This window comes from Camelina sativa, chromosome 7 (genome assembly GCF_030686135.1).
Source record: "Camelina sativa cultivar CO46 ecotype springtype chromosome 7, ASM3068613v1".
NCBI classification, from domain to species: Eukaryota; Viridiplantae; Streptophyta; class Magnoliopsida; order Brassicales; family Brassicaceae; genus Camelina; species Camelina sativa.
In genome coordinates this window covers 21,247,400-21,267,781 of record NC_141886.1, presented here as the reverse complement: position 1 = coordinate 21,267,781, position 20,382 = coordinate 21,247,400, and the positions used below count along the sequence as shown (strand labels likewise).

General features: G+C 33.4%; 3 protein-coding genes and 1 pseudogene across 3 annotated transcripts; 2 read left to right on the top strand and 2 right to left on the bottom strand.

Annotated features, from left to right (window-relative positions):
• Positions 1 to 7,948: 7,948 nt before the first annotated feature.
• LOC104701513 (AP2/ERF and B3 domain-containing transcription repressor RAV2) lies at positions 7,949 to 9,435 on the top strand. Its single transcript, XM_019227711.2, has one exon. It carries the CDS (start codon positions 8,191 to 8,193, stop codon positions 9,253 to 9,255), a length of 1,065 nt encoding a protein of 354 aa, XP_019083256.1. The 5' UTR covers positions 7,949 to 8,190; the 3' UTR covers positions 9,256 to 9,435.
• Positions 9,436 to 10,203: 768 nt separating this feature from the next.
• On the bottom strand, positions 10,204 to 12,313 carry LOC147941537 (uncharacterized). Its single transcript, XM_087458556.1, has 5 exons — positions 12,277 to 12,313; positions 11,999 to 12,192; positions 11,730 to 11,936; positions 11,170 to 11,670; positions 10,204 to 10,980 (listed from the first exon to the last, which is right to left on the bottom strand). Exons 1-5 carry the CDS (start codon positions 12,311 to 12,313, stop codon positions 10,204 to 10,206), a joined length of 1,716 nt encoding a protein of 571 aa, XP_087314682.1.
• Positions 12,314 to 14,486: 2,173 nt separating this feature from the next.
• Positions 14,487 to 15,864, top strand: LOC147941536 (putative inactive receptor-like kinase BSK12). Its single transcript, XM_087457259.1, has 5 exons — positions 14,487 to 14,741; positions 14,839 to 14,974; positions 15,331 to 15,464; positions 15,548 to 15,614; positions 15,685 to 15,864. Exons 1-5 carry the CDS (start codon positions 14,487 to 14,489, stop codon positions 15,756 to 15,758), a joined length of 666 nt encoding a protein of 221 aa, XP_087313385.1. The 3' UTR covers positions 15,759 to 15,864.
• A 497-nt stretch (positions 15,865 to 16,361) lies between these two features.
• On the bottom strand, positions 16,362 to 17,913 carry LOC147941535 (uncharacterized; annotated as a pseudogene).
• Positions 17,914 to 20,382: the final 2,469 nt, after the last annotated feature.

Here is a 20,382-nt window from a genome sequence, read left to right as displayed (position 1 = left end):
TGGTTGGAAGAATAATACTCTAATTAATAAAAACGTGTAATTTAATACCTCAAGAATTAAATGTTGTCATTTTCTTACTTATGATTTTTTCACAAAAAATAAATTCCAGTTTTACCCTTATTCATTTCTATTAAATATTAATTTATAAATAACATAAAATTAATTTTATATTTTTGGAATAAAAAATATAATTGTTCTTAATATTTCATTTCATCACTATTTTATTTATTTTAATTCAAAAAATATTTATATTTTATTTTCTCCAAATAAAAAAAAAAATTGTTAAAGATTTCTCAGTGTTTCCGATGAATAAAAAAAATAAACCCAATAATTATCAAACCAAACCAAATCCCGATCCGATTAATGTTCCAATTCCCAAATATACATAAACCCTAAAACTGAAATTGTGTGGGAGAAGAAAAACGATGAGAGCCTATCATCCCTCAATTCATTTCTCACACACCAAAGAAACCCAATCGCCATGATCCCTTTATCTCGACCAATCTGTCTCTTTCTCACATGTCTCTTCCCTCACTCATCTCTCTTTTTATTTTGCGTCTACTCCACCTTCCAAATTCTCTTTCAAATCCACAATCACTGTTAACCCTCTCCAATCTTCTCTCTCTCTATCGTCCCTCGTCGCAACAACTCTCCACCACAACCAAATTTGTTTTAATTCGATGTGGTTCAGCTTCAAACTCTGTTGGATCCGACCAACGAGCCTTTGATTTTGGCGGTCCAGCTGCAATCACCCAAATCTGATCGAAGCAACAATGTGCCGACGAGGGGGTTATCTCCATCACCGATGCTTCACAAATAAATTCAAAGATTCATAAAGCTTCCACCGGTACAGCCGCATTACAGCTTCCACCTCATGTGACAGAGAACACAAAACAACTTAATTCTTTTTGTATATCTCAATTCAAAATTTCTGATTTGGGTTTATTCAGAATCTTGCAGCTGGTTAATGCTTGGGGATTCAGTGAAATTTCATTGAATGGACAAAAGAAAGTCAATAACGGTTAGAAAAAAAGAACAAAGTCGATAACGATTTTAAACAATCATCTTGTTTTTCTGATTAGTTTATTTGAGTTTTTTTTAATGGTAATAAAATGTAATATTAAAAACAATTAAAGAAATAAAATATAAATCTTATTTGAATTAAAGAAATAAAATAGTGATAAAATGAAATATTAAGAACAATTATATTTTTTTATTCCAAAAATATACAATTAATTTTATGTTATTTATAAATTAATAATTAATAGAAATGAATAAAGGTAAAACTGGAAATTATTTTTTGTTAAGAAATCGTTAGTAGGAAAATGACAACATTTAATTCTTGAGCTATTGAATTACACGTTTTTGTTAATCTGGATATTATTTTTCTAACCAAAAAAGACCAAGTATTAAACGTCCAAATAAAAAATTATTGAGATATTTTTTGGCTTTTTTCCAGATGTTACACTCAAACTAAGTTATATGCTGTTGGGAGTTCACTGCGGCTAACATTAGCCACAAGCTTATCTGATATATTGGCATTGCTGAGTATATGCTTCTTGCCGTCTCGTCTTCCGAAATCTGTTATCCACAGATTCAATTTCTCCACACGAAACTAATTTCAACACCAAAAAACCAAATTTATGTTAAACAATATAATGATAAGAATATGGAGTACAAAGTTAACAAAATTCTTTGTTTACCTCATTTTCTTAATATTGAAGGTTGTGTGCTCTAAGTTGATATTGGTGGGCTGATCTAGAACAATTTTTTGTTAGGTCAAAAAATTGGTAAATACTAATATATTAAATTATATATAATAAAAATATAGTTTTAAAAGAAATGAAGATAAAAGATATATACATTTTGCTAGCTAGGATTGTTTATTTAAATTGTTATATAAATATTTATTATAAAAAAATAAGAGAATTGCAACAAAAATTAAATAATAAGTATTATGCAAATCTTATGCAAATCTTATGCAAAACATATGCAAAAAAAAAGGAAAGTTATTTTAGATTCAGCTTGAGTCGGTCTGTTAATATTTCACATGTCTCTACAGGCAAGTATCTTCTTCTTATATATTCAACCAATGGAAGACCCATAAAAGTTTCAACCACATATCGATAAATCAAAGACTCTTTCTACATTTTCTAAGTATGTTTCACAGTAGAACCATGCAGCAACCAGCATAACAAAGAAGGACTTCATAACCCACACTAATATAAAACAAACACATTGTATATCAAAAACTTCTCAATCCATGTGGTCACATCTTTTTCCAAGTCATAAATACTGTGAAGTAACTTGGAGTTCACAAAATTAATGTAAGTTTACTTATTTTTAATGAAATTTTACTTATTTTTTATGTTTATTTTTTCTTTGCACGATCAGACTGATTTTGGCAACCAATTTTTTGTTTAAGGTGCAGCATAGAGTCCTTGTGCTTCTTATTTTTTTGTTTCGGATATGTATGCTACAATTCGTCTTCTGTCTTATCATTGATTATTTACTTTCGATATGTTTGTTTGTAAGATAACTCTGCTTTGTTTTGTCTTTGCAGGTCTCAGTCTGATTCTGAAAACAAATTATTTGTAAAATAAATAAGGGGGGGGGGAAGTGAATTCTTATCAATATTTGACGAAGTAATTTTAAATGATACGAAAATGCACCAATGTGTGGGATTATGAGGTAAAATAATTATTACAATTATTTGGCTTTTCAGTTTTCAATGAATAGAATGTAAAAAATAAATTACTTTTTCATAAGTTTGACTACCTAAGACCATCTCCAATGGTTTGCTCTATTTTTTCTTTTATAATAGAGAAACTCTATTTTTTACTCTAACTCATCTCTATTCTCACATCTAAAATATAGATTGCTATTTTTTCCTCTATAAATAGAGAAACTCTATTTTTTCTCTATAAATAGAGGAAAATATAGCAATTTTTATTTTAAAGGTGAGAATAAAGGTGAATTGGAGAAAATTTACTTCAAAAATAGATTACTAGTTTTTTTTTCCATTATGCTCTAAATCATCAATATTTATGTATTTGAACATTTAAAGCTAAGACTAAGTTTTAATTAATCTTTAAGTTTAACTCTGTTTATCTTTAGTCTTTCTGAAATGTCATTTACTTTAATTGATTTTTCTTTGTATTGAAATATCTCACATTTATAATAGATATATGCCCTACCATCGAAATAATTTAGTAACATCATAGAAATCGACTTTCTTGATGAAGTGTTTTGAGTTTTGACTGCTTCCGTACAATTATTATATGACAACTATTTGGCAATTTTGCTTTTAATTCATTGACCTCGATGCACGTAAGCCTTTCACAATCCTTGTTTGCAATATAATATATTATTGTTCTTTCCCCTTTTCATTATTGTATGAAAATGGTGCTTCTAGTAATAGTTTGTTTATATAGAATAATAACTGCACTGGAGTAAAGTTCGTCACGCAATTGACCGACGCATTTAAAAATATTTCCTCCCAACATTTTAAGCCAAAACTTTACGGGTCGTTATGATCGTTATAGCAAATCCACTATTAACAGAGAGAAAAAAAAAACAAATACTCTATATGTTAAAGATATATATATGGATTCCAAATACGTACTTGTATAGTTGTACACTTGTACTAGTTTTGTTGTTGTCCTGATACAATTTTATAAAAATCAAGCGGATATTCAAAGGTTGAATGTAGCTAATTGATTTTTGAAAACCAAATACTCTATATGTTAAAGATATATATATATGGATTCCAAATACGTACTTGTATAGTTGTACACTTGTACTAGTTTTGTTGTTGTCCTGATACAATTTTATAAAAATCAAGCGGATATTCAAAGGTTGAATGTAGCTAATTGATTTTTGAAAACCAAATACTCTATATGTTAAAGATATATATATATAGATTCCAAATACGTACTTGTATAGTTGTACACTTGTACTAGTTTTGTTGTTGTCCTGATACAATTTTATAAAAATCAAGCGGATATTCAAAGGTTGAATGTAGCTAATTGATTTTTGAAAACCAAATACTCTATATGTTAAAGATATATATATATATGGATTCCAAATACGTACTTGTATAGTTGTACACTTGTACTAGTTTTGTTGTTGTCCTAATACAATTTTATAAAAATCAAGCGGATATTCAAAGGTTGAATGTAGCTAATTGATTTTTGAAAACCAAATACTCTATATGTTAAAGATATATATATATATGGATTCCAAATACGTACTTGTATAGTTGTACACTTGTACTAGTTTTGTTGTTGTCCTGATACAATTTTATAAAAATCAAGCGGATATTCAAAGGTTGAATGTAGCTAATTGATTTTTGAAAACCAAATACTCTATATGTTAAAGATATATATATATGGATTCCAAATACGTACTTGTATAGTTGTACACTTGTACTAGTTTTGTTGTTGTCCTGATACAATTTTATAAAAATCAAGCGGATATTCAAAGGTTGAATGTAGCTAATTGATTTTTGAAAAATGTAAGGAAAAAAAGAAGAAGCAAATACTAATCAATCGTTGATACTACTGAGTATTTGTATTTAGTTTACCAATTATGAAAAAAAATAGTGATTTTAGAGCGGGGCTAGAAGGACAAATGACATAACAGATACATTAACAGATAACAGATGACAGGTATTATTACAACCAATGACATTACAAGTTACAATAAACACACAACTTGTATGTTACTCATAAAATATTTGTAGTAGCTAGCATTGGCAAAGAAATGTGAAACGAATCAGTAAGAACATTGACCACAATGTACGCACAAACATATACAGCTTGTCGGTGTCGACGTGGGTACGTGTGATAAAGAAAGATACAGTCATACATATTCTCTCATTTGCCCCTCACTGTCTCACATGATATTCTCATACTAATCACCACTACATCAAGTCACATGATTAACTAAACTAATTAGAATTATATTATGTGTATTGTAGTTTTGCTTGGCTTTATGGCTTTATGAACAGAACACCGAATTGGACAAAGTCGCTTCAATTCCACATAGTCACTTTAATATAAAGTATTGATTCGATAAATTTCAAGTTTATTATGTTTCTGGTACAGAATATCTAAAAGACGAAACATATTGCTAAGTTATACTATTGGCTAGACATGAATCAATTAGCCAATTACACTGTGATACTTTATGCTAAAATAGAAGATCTAGGGGTTAGGTAGATCATTAAAACTAGATATGGATCGGCTGCTGCAATTTACAAATAATAGTATAATGAGACATAATAATTCTGAATAATATGCAGATCAATCAAATAATTGTGTTCTCGATCTGTGTAATATTTAATATTTTAATTAATCGCACGCTAATTAATATTTTATTTTCTCGCCTTTTCACCCTTGTATCCAATTAAGTATGTAGGACCCACAAGATTGATCTATTAAATAAATTAATTAAGTTGGTCATCATGGTTTAAATATTTAATTAGTTAGTTCTTCTGGTCTAAAACTAGACCACGAGTTTCATTAGTCCACCAGAATAAAATGAATTTAGTTAAGTCAAGTCTGATTAAGTGGATACTAGTGATTAGCAGAAGATGGAAAATACGAAAAATGTCAATAATACATACTCTGTCTCTTACCAAAACTGTGCGATCTCAACGATGGAGGATAAGAATCCAAAATGAACGGCTCAGATGGAATAAGAATATGACTAAAATTAGGATGAGATGAGGTTTGGGTCCATGTTTAAACAATGAAAATGATGGAGCTGACCTTTTTGGTTTGCTTGGAACGAATCACAAGTTTTCTCCTACTTGCATCTCCAAATTGTTGACATAAAACACATTGCTTGCCGTTTGCGACCCCCTCTACCCCGCACGCTGTTTTCTACGTATACGTGCATGGACTTTTTCTTGTTTTTCGAATAATTATAATTATTTTTTTCTTTTAAAATATTTTCTACGTTTTAATAAAAAAAATTCTAGCAATCTTTAATTTTCTTATGCTCTGATGTTGTTATTATTAGTATTATTTTTTATTACTGATTCAGCATTCAACCTTATCATGTGATTTGGATGATTATTGATGTGTCATATTTATTGATAAATTAAATGTGTTGGGATAATGAGAGGTGAGATATGTATACACATGTGTATATATTATACATATTGTAGAGTTTAGATATATATATATATATATATGGGTTCAAACATATAAATATACATATTATTGGAGTTCATAGGAGTTGGACTAGTACTTGAATATGTTGGGATGATATGGTAAACTTAATCATGAGATGCTAAGGGTTTAATTTTTTTTCGATGAGAACATTTTCTCGGTTCATAGATATACTCCAAGTTCATATATGATTACTACGATCGTAGAGGAATTAAACACATCATAATTGTTCATTCTAGAAACAATGGGACGTTGATTATAATTATTGTACTGGCACACTATACATGTCATACGTAGTAAAAGTAAAAACTACAGTAGGGGCAGAAAATGAAAACATAGCAACGTCTAAAAAATATTTGGTTGGATAAGCTCAATTTTATCAAATTGTCTCCCTCCCTAGCGGGAACATCCCGCCATGTCTACAATTAATCCATTTGTTCTCTCTCCCTCTCTCTCTCTCTAATATATAGAGATACGTACATCAATAATGTTCTATGTATATATCATATATTCAAATTAGAAATATGATTATATACCAGAGACTAAGATGTATAAAGAGAATAATAATAAAAAAGATGTAGAAAGAGAATTATTAGTGTTTGCTTGTTGCAATTATATACATACATTTTCCATTGGTGTGGAGAATTAAAGAATAAAATAGCCACGAATTAAGAAGAAACTGGAAAAACAAAAGAAAGCAGATTATGTCACGATAGTATAAGAGACAACAGTATCAGATAAGATCATAATCCTTGCGACCTTACCTATCCAAAAGTCTCTTTTTTTGTTTTCTAATCAATTCACAAAATATTTAAACAAGAAACATATAAAGATGGTGAATAAAAATATCGCAACCAGAATTGCTTCGAAGGGGGGATGAACTAAAAAAAAAGAAAGAGAGGATAGGTCCTTCATGTGATCCCCCATCCCACTTGACCCCCTTGGTTGGTCCCATTTATCATGTAACCCATTGCCATTGGTTTATTCATTTTGTATGTCTTGTCTCCTTTTTTTCTCGTCAAAACTCAAAACTCTTGACTTATTATTATTATTATTATTATTTTAATTTCTGATTTTTTTTGGGTCAATCTCTGACTCTTCTAAACCTATAAAAGTTGAACATAAATGGATTGTTGAATCGGATATCGATATTTAGCCAAGTAATCTCCTCCAAGCATCTAATATTTCATAAACTAGTAACTACGTACTAGTATTACTTGCTGTCTTAGATTGTATAAATTTTTTCATGTGAATATATAAAGCGAATATGGGAATGAATATATAGAATGACCTTCTTTTTTTTTTTTGTCAAAGAAATATATAGAATGACCTATGAATAAAAAAGCGAGAGTTATTGCTTAACTATATTTAGTCTGTAAGATAGTACATCCCTTTTTTCTCCCGGGAAACAATGAATTGTAAAATTAATATTTGGTTATGCATGCAACAAAATAAATCATTCGACTGTGGTTATATATACTTCAAGTAACTTGTAATGATTGATGAGAACTTTATTTGATGAAAGTACGTGGGAATGTGTTGTAAAAAATTGTACTTACATTGTTGAAAAATGTTTCCCAAAAATGTACATAACAAAACGTACGAAAAATAGAAAAGCCGTAGTACTACTTTTTTTTGGTCTGCCCTTCTCGGAAACTTCCTTCGAAGTTAATTTTGCGATCCTTATAAGCGTTGACCCCACGTAACCATTTTTGTCAATTTGACATTTATTTTCATAAAGCAATAAAAATTAACTTCAAAAACATAAAACAAATTAATTAGATACATTTTATAAAATGTACATGTACATGCACTTGCCTCGTTCATTCCTCACAGCATCATATGTCTCTGTATATATATAGGTTGCACCAAAGAAAAAGAGAATAAAAGCAACAACGTCACCCAAATCTCTCTCACCTAATTTGTGTTTCTTTTATACTTTGATTGTTAGAAGGTTATAATTTGTGTTTCTTGGTTTGGTCAGAATCTTCAAGAAACTGAAACAAAGAATATGGATTCTAGTTGCATAGAAGAGATAAGTTCCTCCACTTCGGGATCTTTCTCCACCACCACAGCCAAGAAACTCTCTCCTCCTCCTTCTCAGGCGGCGGCGTTTCATCTCTACCGGATGGGAAGCGGCGGAAGCAGCGTCGTGTTGGATTCGGAGAACGGCGTAGAGACAGAATCACGGAAGCTACCGTCGTCAAAATACAAAGGCGTGGTTCCTCAACCTAACGGAAGATGGGGAGCTCAGATTTACGAGAAGCATCAACGAGTATGGCTCGGCACTTTCAACGAGCAAGAAGAAGCCGCTCGCTCCTACGACATCGCCGCACTTCGGTTCCGCGGCCGCGACGCCGTCGTCAACTTCAAGACCCTTCTCGACGACGGAGATTTAGCTTTTCTTGAAGCTCACTCAAAGGCAGAGATCGTCGACATGGTGAGGAAACACACTTACGCCGACGAGCTTGAACAGAACAATAAACGGCGGTTGCTTCTCTCCGTCGACGCCAACGGAAAACGTAACGGATCTAGTACGGTTCTAAACGACAACGTTTTGAAGACGCGTGAGGTGCTTTTCGAGAAAGCTGTAACGCCTAGCGACGTAGGGAAGCTGAACCGTCTCGTGATACCTAAACAACACGCCGAGAAGCATTTTCCGTTACCGTCACGTTCACCATCAGTGACTAAAGGTGTTTTGATCAACTTCGAAGACGTTAATGGTAAAGTGTGGAGGTTCCGTTACTCATACTGGAACAGTAGTCAAAGTTACGTGTTAACCAAGGGTTGGAGTAGATTCGTCAAGGAGAAGCATCTCCGAGCCGGTGATGTTGTTACTTTCGAGAGATCGACCGGACTAGACCGGCAGCTTTATATTGATTGGAAAGTTCGGTCTGGTCCGAGGGAAAACCCGGTTAAGGTGGTGGTTCGGCTTTTCGGAGTTGATATCTTTGATGTGAATACCGTGAAGCCAAACGACGTTGTAGCCGTTTGCGGTAGAAAGAGATCTCGAGATGCTGATGATATGTTTGGGTTACGGTGTTCCAAGAAGCAGGCTATAATCAATGCTTTGTGACATTCTTCATGTTTTTCATTTACTTTTTCTTCTAATTTTAAATTTGTCAAGTTATAGGTTTGTGATTCTTGCTAAGTTGTATTTAGAAAAAGAGGACAAGAACAAAAAAAAAAAAAAAAAAAAACTAAAAACCAAATTTACCTCGTATTAAATCGTAAATAGATTTATAGTTATTGTCAATGCCACCTTTATTGAAAGCAAAAAAAATCTCAAATTTATCTCGTATTAAAATAAATATACGAACCAAATTCGTTTTCACAACTATACGAACCAAATTAAGAGTAAATATATCTAATTCGAAAAAGAGGAAGCCTTTTTGGCAATTTCATCAGTATAATGTTTTTATTTGTCTTCCTTAAAAACCAAAGGATATTCGTAACGTAAGAGTCTTGAGCGTGTCTTAATGATCTCACGGAGTAACCTTACGCCTTTGTATTATCTCGGCCAATCTTGAGGGAGGTTATGACATGAATGATGCAGTTAGACGATCTTTCGAGCTTCACCACTTCATAGCACAAATTGTCAAGGCACGTCAATGCCCAAACTAGAGCAGCTAGTAGTTTTTGCTTCGTGTCGTTTCAAAGTTTTTTTTACCACGTTATCCAATTTTTTCGTTCGCTAGAGATGTAACCAACTCTACACACACACATATATATATATATATATATATAATAATTACTATATGAGTTATAAATTACTTCAAAATAATTAATGACTAGTGTTGTCAAAATACAAATAAGTAATTGATGACTGAAAGTTTTTTTTTTTTTTTTCAATCAAACATTAATTGAATTAAAAAAGAATTCATAAATTGGTTGTCCAAACAGAAGCAAAAGAATTTACAAAAGTAGATGCAGAAATTAAAGATCTTGAAGACCGATCAAGACAATATGCCCTTACGTTAAAGTCTCGTGGAATCCTGATTAGAGAGAAAGAAAGGAAGGATGATCAGAGCAGCAAAAAATCCTCCAGCAGATTCGAAAAAGCGGGCCAATTATCCGGCATCTGCACCATCGAAAAAGCGGGCCAATCATCTGGCATCTGCACCATCGCAACTAGCTCTGCACAGTCCGTCTCAAAGGCTTGACAAATAACTCCACCCGCCAGTAAAGACTCCATAGCCCAGATTAGAGCTTGTAATTTCGCATGTAAGGGTGTAGGGCCCCATCGATGACTCCGTGCGCCCAGAAAAAGCGTCGAATCTTCATCATTGCAACACCACCAACCTAGACCCTGAAACTGATCCGTACTTTTCCATGAACCATCAACCGGGCACCAAGGAAAAGAACCCCTATCCTCCATTAAGGGTGGAGGATGCAGATATCTCACTGAGTAAGAGTTGGTCTCTTCCCACAATAGCTTATCATTAGCCGCTTGATTTAAGACCTCAACTGGCTCTATCTCTATGCCCTGAAAAACTTTTTTATTCCTATCTTTCCAAAGAGACCATAAGATCCAAGGAAGACGATAAGTTATATCAGCCTCCCTAGATTGGGAAGTCGCCCGCCAGAATATAAAGTCTAAGTTCACATATATGGAAACATATGGGAAACCGCCCGGTTCTAGCGACACTGAAGAAATTTCCCATATACTTCGAGACCGAGGACACTCAAAGAGAGCGTGGTTTATAGTCTCCATCGTAGAGGCACACCGCTTGCACAAAGCATCACAACATACACCCCTATGCGCAAGGCGTTCCAATACGGGGAGGGTACTCGAGGCAATCTGCCAGAAAAAGTGTTAAATCTTCGGGGGTACGTTATATTTCCACGACTGAGCCCGCAGGGGCGTACACGTTGGCCCACACTCAACTTTCGCAATTAATTCCCGAGCTAATCGATAACCTGATTTTACCAAATACCCTGACTTAGTAAAGTGCCATAATAATCGATCCGGTTGATGATTTTTACTGACCGTCATACTCTGAATAAATGGTATATCCACCAGATCAAAAAACTCCTCAAGAATAGGCAAATGCCAGTCCTTCGTAACTGGATTAATCAAATGATTAACCATCAAACTCGGGAGCAGCAATTTCCCCCGACCATTCGCTGGTCTTGGATGAATATTCGGTAACCACGGATCTCGCCAAACCGAAATAGAGCAGCCAGAGCCTACCGCCCATCGCGCTCCCTGTTCCACCAAACCCTTGGTTGAATAAATGCTCCTCCATGCAAAAGAAGGATTATATGGTTTTTTTGCCATAAGAGGGTGTTTGTTCCTGAAGTATCGCCCTTTCATCACCCGAGCCATTAAGGATGTCGGATAATGAATTAAACACCAAAACTGTTTGGCCAGCATGGCATCATTGAATTGTTCCAGAGCTCGGAAGCCTAGACCCCCTTCGCATTTATCTGTACATAATTTATCCCAAGCAACCCAGTGCATACCTCGAGCCTTATCATTAGACTTCCACTAGAAACTGGAGATAGCACTCGTTAATTTTGACGTCAAATCCTGTGGCAATTTATAACATGAGTAGGAAGTGCCAACGCCACCGACTTAATCATAATTTCCTTGCCACCTTTCGATAAAATCTTGGCAGACCAACCATTAACTCGATCATCCAACTGATCCTTAACGTAGCTAAAGACCTTAGTTTTCGAGCCTTGCAGGTTTTCAGGAATACCCAAATAAGAACCCATACCACCCTCCTTAGATATACCAATAACTGATTTTAACTGAGATCGTATAGCAGAAGGACTTTCTTACCAAACATGATAGAGGATTTCTCCAGATTTACCTCTTGTCCAGAGGCTTTACCATAGTTACCTATTATATTCATTACCGCCCTACATTTAGTCGCCTCTGCTTTACAAAAAAACAGACTATCATCAGCGAATAATAGATGCGAAACAGTGGGACTACCATGAGCGATGGTGATACCCGTTAATTTCTTCTCCCTTTCAGCCTTTTTAATGTTTGCTATCAAAACCTCTGTGCAAAGTATAAATAAATACGGTGACAGAGGATCCCCCTGACGTAATCCCCTATGTGGTCTAATAAAACCCTAGGGTTGACCATTCAGAAGAACTTGATACGACACTGAGGAATCCATTTTCTATCAAATTCTAATTGGACCAAAACCGCCTCCAAAAAATCCCACTCAACCCGATCATATGCCTTACTCATCCGTTTTAAAAGCCAGGAACTCCGAAGTACACCGTCAGTTAGCATTTAGCCCATGGAACATCTCCTGAGCAACAAGAATATTATCTGTAATTAAACGACCAGAGACAAAAGCCGATTGAGTCTCTGAAACCAAAAGGAGCAAAAACCGCTTTAGTCTAAAGCACAATACTTTAGAAATAATTTTATAGCTCACATTACAAAGACTGGTCGGCCTGAACTCCTCCATCCGCTGCGGTCTATCTACTTTAGGAATGAGAAAAATATTCGTCTCATTTATAATTGGATCAAAACTGCCTGTTCGAAAAAATTCTTTAACCAAAAACACCAAATTCCCCTTTAAAGAGGACTAGAACCGTTGAAAAAAACAGAGTCGTCATCCCGTCAGGACCTGGAGTTTTTTCCGGATGCATAGCGAATAGAGCCTTTCGGACTTCCGCTTTAGTAATGTCCCTAATTAGAACTCTATTCATACTGTCCGTAATAATCGGATTAATAACTTGAAGCATCTCTGAAATACCCATACCATCCGATTTCTTAAAAAGATCCTCAAAATATTTTGTAGCAATATGCTCCATGCCCGAGGGTGATTCATTCCAGACATTATCCACATCAAATAATCCAACAATCCTATTTCTCACCCGCCTTTGTTTGGTAGAGGCATCGAATCATTCATTTTCGCCTCTTGCAGAGAGTGCTTTCAAAGAAGAAATAATTGATGGGCCAGAACTTACATTATTTTTCCGCCACCAGGAAATCGAGTTCCTACCATTCTTTATCTTGTCCACAAAATCCGGAGTCCGGAAATTTCTTGTACGATTCCATCCTGACTCAACCGCACCAACTAATCCCTCCTTACCCAACCAGCGTTTATCAAACCGGAACTGCCTCTGCCTTCTCCAAACCGATGTTAGACAAGTAGCTAAGATTGGACAATGATCAGAACCGATCATATCCAAATAATCTACTTTCGAATTTGGAAAAAACCCATGCCAATCCTCGTTACCCAATGCTCGATCCAATCGACAACGAACCACCTGATTGTTGCAATGATTCCCTCTTCAGGATAATTGTTCCCCATAACAAGGAAATTCAAGCATCCCGCAGTGACGAAGCATTAAAATAAAAGGCTTAAAGGAAGATGCTGGTCGCAGGGCACCACCCTGTTTCTCATGATTTCCAACTAGTTCATTAAAATTTCCAATTAAAAACCATGGATCAATATGAAAAGATCCAATATCCGTTAATTTATCCCAAACTTTTTCTCTATATTAGGGAACCGGATCCCCATAAACAAAAGACATAAAAACCAATTGTTGATTAAAGTACCTTGTTTAGTTGTAAGGACCAAATCTAACAGAACTAAACCATATAAATAATATGTTCTTTAAAAGATAATTTTGAGTTGGTTATGTGTATATATTTTTTGTTGGTTTAGATTACATAGCATACTTACTTGGTGCCCCTGTAAAACTGATACGTTGAACTTTGGAGTCAGTATATTATAGAACACAAATACACTTATATCATTACTCATTAGTTACCAAAACAAATTCTTCCAGTAACAAAACAAAACTGTAAATATAACAAAAATATATCGTAGATTCGTAGACATATAGCTAGTTGGAGCTTTTCAAATCCACTTGTCACCACGCACCATGCAAAATTTGCAAATGAGAAGAATAAAAAATAACTCACAGAAATTAAATACTATCCAAAACATATAACAATTACATTTCTATCGCTAACATTTAACAATTAGTCAATTACCAAAACAACTTCTTCCACTAACAAAACAGATACACTTAAAATTATTTCAAAAGATATAGACATATATAACTAGTTCGAGCAAAAACAAAAAAAATAATCTGCGTATATAGAAAATAAAAGTTGACGATTGACGCATGGATTACCAAGATGCGTCATCTTGAGCGTAGATATATCTTTCACTCCTTGTATTGAAAGTCACGATGATGCTTATAAATTGATGATCATTGGTTTCATAGTTTCCTTCACTCTCTAACAAAAAAAAAAAAAAAAAACAGAAAACAGATTTTGGCGCTCACCCCATCTCTCTCTCTCTCTCCCCTTTGCCCACGAAGATGGAAGATCAAGAACAGACTCTGAACGCGTCGTCGATTTCTCAGCTCGAGAACGACGAAAAGTTTACGAGGTTCACAGAGTTCTCCTACTCCGATCTCAAGACGGAGACCAAGAACTTCAGTTCCGACGAGATTGTATCAGAGAACGGTGAAGAATCATCCAACATCGTCTACAAGGGCCAATCGCAGAGCTTCGGCTCCATTGCTGTCAAGAAGTTCAAGAACACGGCTTGGCCTGATCGTGATCAGTTTGTGGTAACTGTTTCTTGCCTGTAGAGTTCATCGATTCTCAAATCTTTATTGATTTCGCTGGATGGGTTGTGATTCTGTTTCGTCTTCCTTCGTTTCTCAGGAAGAGGCACGAAAAGCGTGGCAGTTACGGCACAAGGGAGTCGTCAATTTGATTGGATGTTGCAGTGAAGGAGATGAAAGGCTACTTGTTGCAGAGTTTATGCCATATGAGACGCTTGCAAAGCGTTTGTTCCACCGTATGTTTCCTCTACTTGATTACTGCATGCTTTTGTTTTCACTTGATCTGGGTACAGAAACGATGAGGGTTTATGTCACATGATCTTTTATGCCTATAGATGGTTCAAGAATTATAATTTGTTTTGACCTGAAACAGATTTAGAACTACTAGGAATCAATGTATCTGTTTGTAGAATCAATGGAATAAGAACTTAGCATTCTCTGTCCTGAACGTTGCCCCTGTTGTGAATTAGTTTTTTTTGTGACCTGAAACAGAGTTAGAACTAGTAGGAATCAATGTATATGTTTATAGAATCAATGGAATCAGAACTTAGCATTCTCTGTCTTGAACTTTGTCCCTGTTGTGATATCACAGAGGGCAATCACACCATGGAATGGTCAGTGCGGTTGAGAATAGCCTATAAAATAGCTGAAGCGTTGGATCATTGTAGACAAGAAGGGTTTGCATCCTACAATAACTTAAGTGCCTACACCGTTCTGTTTGATGAGGTAAACGTAAGGGGAAACTTTTAGTGCTATGTATCCTTGTGATCTAAGGTTGCTAAACTGTTTTTGCTTAATGGATACTATAGGATGGGGATGCTTGTCTTTCGTGTTTTGGCTTGATAAAGGAGAGCATGGATGATCAAATAACAACAGGTGATCTAATGGCGCTTCTCTCTTAGATTTATCTGTGTCAGAAGGTGACGTTATATTCTTCTCATTGCAGGAAATGTAAACCATGAAAGTGTGGCATACAGATTTGGTACTGTTCTCTTAAATTTGTCGCCGGTCTGGCCCTAATCGACATAAGAAGCCTATTCATCAGACCGATGAAGAGATACAAGCACAGAATAGAGAGGAATTCGACCAAATGCAGATAAGAGTAGCTAGAAAGGCTCAAAACCAGTTAGACAAGCCTAAAGGGAAGAACAAAATGAGACCTAGCAAACCTGGCCAGCCCACAAAGCCTAGGAGGAATCAGTTTTAGGAGGGTGTTATTATTCTTTTATCAACCAAACTTTAAGAAGTGGTTTTGTCGTTAGAGATAATGCCTGCAAACTTTATAATGTTTTCTGAACACTACTTTTTTTTTGTATTCTTTGGTCTTTGCATTATCATTCTGTGATTCAATTGTAGATTGTTTCAGACTAGTCTATGAAATGATTCAATTGTCTTTTAGGAATTCAAAGACCAAAAGACATCAAGAATTAGTTATAGGAATTCTAATGAAATACAAAAAGAAATTGAAATTGAAAGAAAAATGAAACAAAAAGAGCGGAAATATTTTATTAGTAGAACTTCAGATGGTTTTGTGAAACAGAAGAAGAGAGAGTTAATTTCTAAGCATTCATCATGGAAAGATGCGAATAGGAGAAACCGGAGCTTATTATGTGGATTAGGAAACTAGCTAAAGACATCAAGACTCGATAACACTTGAAGTTGGAGACGGCAAAGTGGACACTTATGAGATTTTTGGATCCAGTCTTCAATGAAGCTAGTGTGGAAAGCATGAGAACAAGGATAAGTAAGGGTTGCTTCCTCTCCAAGAAAAAAATCTTCTTGACATATACAACATGTACCAAACAAATCCATATCAGGACCAAGCACTGTGACACACTTGTGATTGGGATGCAATCTTTTGGAAACTTTAGGTGGCAAGTTGTTCAAGGCTTTCACCCATCCCATCAACATCTCAAAATAAAAATCCGGGACCTGATGAGTCAAACCGGCCTCACCGATCGCATCTAGGATAGTCCTCATCAGTAAATCGTCTGACTTCTCTAAACATGGGTCAACCATTTTAATGACCATGCAACTGATGGTTTCATGAAGTTTTTTTATCTTTTTCATCTTGGAGCATAGTCTCCATATCCACTGGTGGTACCATTATTGTTTTCTCGACACGAACTAAAATAGGAACCCATCTCTGCTTCGACCAAGTCTCCCTCTGCTTCATTAAGTGATCCACGAGGCCACATACTATGCTGGCCTTGTCCTCCGCCGTCAACCTTGCCAGAGGCGAGATCCTATCGACTTCAAACGTTAAAACATCTTTAATAACTTGTGTCGGGGAACAAGGAAACCGGAAACAACAATCATTCTTGCTTATTAACAAGGAACGTATCAGTTTCTTGCCGCCCCACTCATGCTTGCTCGCGTAAATAACATCAACCTCGACCACTACCAAGAACTGAGCGTAAGTAAGTGTCTCCTCATACTCCAAACCTATCTCATTAGACAACTCAAAGTAGTTTGGCTTCACAGGTAAACCATTACCAGCAGCTTCAGAATCATATCTCAGCCATGGGCCATACACATGCGTCTTAAACTCACGGGTCAAAGATCTCAACTTTGCAGCTTTCCCACAATTCCGGTGGCTTATCAGACCGCAACGCTCACAGAATTCCCCTAGGTTCTTGTACTTGAACTGAACGAACGGACGCCCACAACCTCTACCAATGTAAAATCCAGGAGGGAGAGGCTTTTTCAAATTTATCTGAGCTCTAACCCAAAAGCTTCTTGTTGAATAGTCATAATTAAACGAAGCCAATGGCTCATCACTAAAATTTTTCCCAATCTTTTCAACATCTGCTTCTATATAGTTAAAATAGGGCAAGCCTAATAGCTTGATCCAGAAGCAAGCAACAGAGAAATCAATATCGGCCATGGAAATGTCTTGTGGGCATTCCTTGAGGACTAATAAGACACCATCAACGTTCCAAGGTCCACCCTTTACAACCTTCTTCTTGTCTCTCTTTGTCTTGAATCCGAATAAGATAATATTGTCTTTCTCCAAAGCGAAAACCTTGAATCCCCGGGAAAGTTTCCATTCCTGCCGGAGTATGCTCTCTGTTCTGTCAAAAGACGGTGGACAAAGACTTGTGAAGAACTTTCCAAGCAAAGAGCGTTTTGGATGTTTCTCAAGACCTGACCTGTATGCCTCCTCCATCACCATCGCTTAGAGATTTTGTTTGTAGTTAATTTGTATTTTGTACTGTACGTATGAGATACCATCGATATGGTTTTTTTTATTTATATATAATAAATAATTAAGTACAGTCCCAATAGGACTTAAAAGTTTTAGTAATATTTTTGATTGGACAATGTAATTAGTTACATCCACATCTAAATAGGAAATCAAGGGTTGACTTTTTCTACATAACCAAAAAGATCGAAGAAATCTATTTAGTGATTAATTGTATTTTATTATATAAAGTTTGATGTCAAATTACTCATTAACAAGATCGTGACACATGTCAAATATATTGATTAGATGTTGACATGTGTCAAAAATTTCAAAAAATTAGATTTACAGAATTTTATATGTTTATATTTAAATTTTTTTTTTCTAAATCAAAAAGGAAAACTAACAAAATCAATATATTTTTTATTGTATATTAATTATCTTATTATATAAAGCTTGATGTCAAATTTACTCATTAATAAGATTGTGACACGTGTTAAATATATTGATTAGATGTTGATACATGTCAAAAATTTCAAAAAATTAGATTTACATAATTTACATGTTTATATTTTTAAAAATTATTTTTCTAAATCAAAAAAGGAAAACTAACAAAATCAATATATTTTTCATTGTAAGTTAATTATCTTATTATATAACAATAAATAAAACAAATTTATCGTTATAATAAAAGACAATAACGATATATTTTAAATATGAAACAAATATATTATAATACATTAAAATTATCTAATAATATATTAAACAAATATTATTTAGACTTGTTTCCTGGAATCAATTTTGTATTTTTTATTGTAAGTTAATTTGACATCAAATTGATGTCAAATTACTCATTAACAAGATCTTGACACATGTCAAATATATTGATTAGATGTTGACACATGTCAAAAATTTCAAAAAATTAGATTTACATAATTTACATGTTTATATTTTTAAAAAATTATTTTTGTAAATCAAAAAAAGAAAACTAACAAAATCAATATATTTTTCATTGTAAGTTAATTATCTTATTATATAACAATAAATAAAACAAATTTATCGTTATAATAAAAGACAATAACGATATATTTTAAATATGAAACAAATATATTATGATACATTAAACTTATATAATAATATATTAAACAAATATTATTTAGACTTGTTTCCTGGAATCAATTTTGTATTTTTTATTGTAAGTTAATTTGACATCAAATTGATGTCAAATTACTCATTAACAAGATCTTGACACGTGTCAAATATATTGATTAGATGTTGACATGTGTCAAAAATTTCAAAAAATTATATTTACAGAATTTTACATGTTTATATTTTTAATTTTTTTTTTCTAAATCAAAAAGGAAAACTTACAAAATCAATATATTTTTCATTGTATGTTAATTATCTTATTATATAAAGCTTGATGTCAAAGTTACTCATTAATAAGATTGTGACACGTGTTAAATATATTGATTAGATGTTGGCACGTGTCAAAAATTTCAAAAAATTAGATTTACATAATTTACATGTTTATATTTTTTTTAAATTATTTTTCTAAATCAAAAAAGGAAAAAACTAACAAAATCAATATATTTTTCATTGTAAGTTAATTATCTTATTATATAACGATAAATAATAAAAAATATCGTTATAATAAAAGACAATAACGATATATTTTAATTATGAAACAAATATATTATAATATATTAAACTTATATTATAATGTTTTAAACAAATATTATTTAGACTTGTTTCCTGGAATCAATTTTGTATTTTTTATTGTAAGTTAATTTGACATCAAACTTTATATAATAAGATATGTGTGTTCTCGATAAAATTTGTCATGTCTAAGCAAAAACTTAATTTATTAATCATTATATTAATCAATAAATAATGAATAACAAAGTTAAAAAGAATAACATAAGTTATTTAACATAATTTTAGTCGGATATAAATTGTATTTAGCGTTGTAATATAAAGTTTTATTGTATGAGATAATCTAAATCTTATGAGGTAATATGTAAATATTTATTGTACGTAAGTACACAAAACCTTGAAAGAATAATGAACTTAAAAAAAAAATTCAATACATGATGTGTATTAGTATAGTTTTACATGTTTTATTTTAAAGATTTTAATGCATGTAGTAATATGAGAAACCTGAAAAAAATAGAAAAAATGAGTTTGTAGGAATGAATTTTTGGTTAATTGATGAAAATTGACAAAATATTACTTATGAAATTATGACATGTAAAATAATAATATTTAGGACATTTTTGGATTCCAAAAATTTTGTGGATGTTAACTGATTTTTTTGATTATTTTTATTGTTAACTTTAAAATACTAACCAATATACATATTATCTCATATGATGCTCATATTATTTTTGTTATTAAAAATTTTACTCTAATCCATGAAGAAGTGAATTATGGTTTTACGATGAAATAGATAGTTAAATG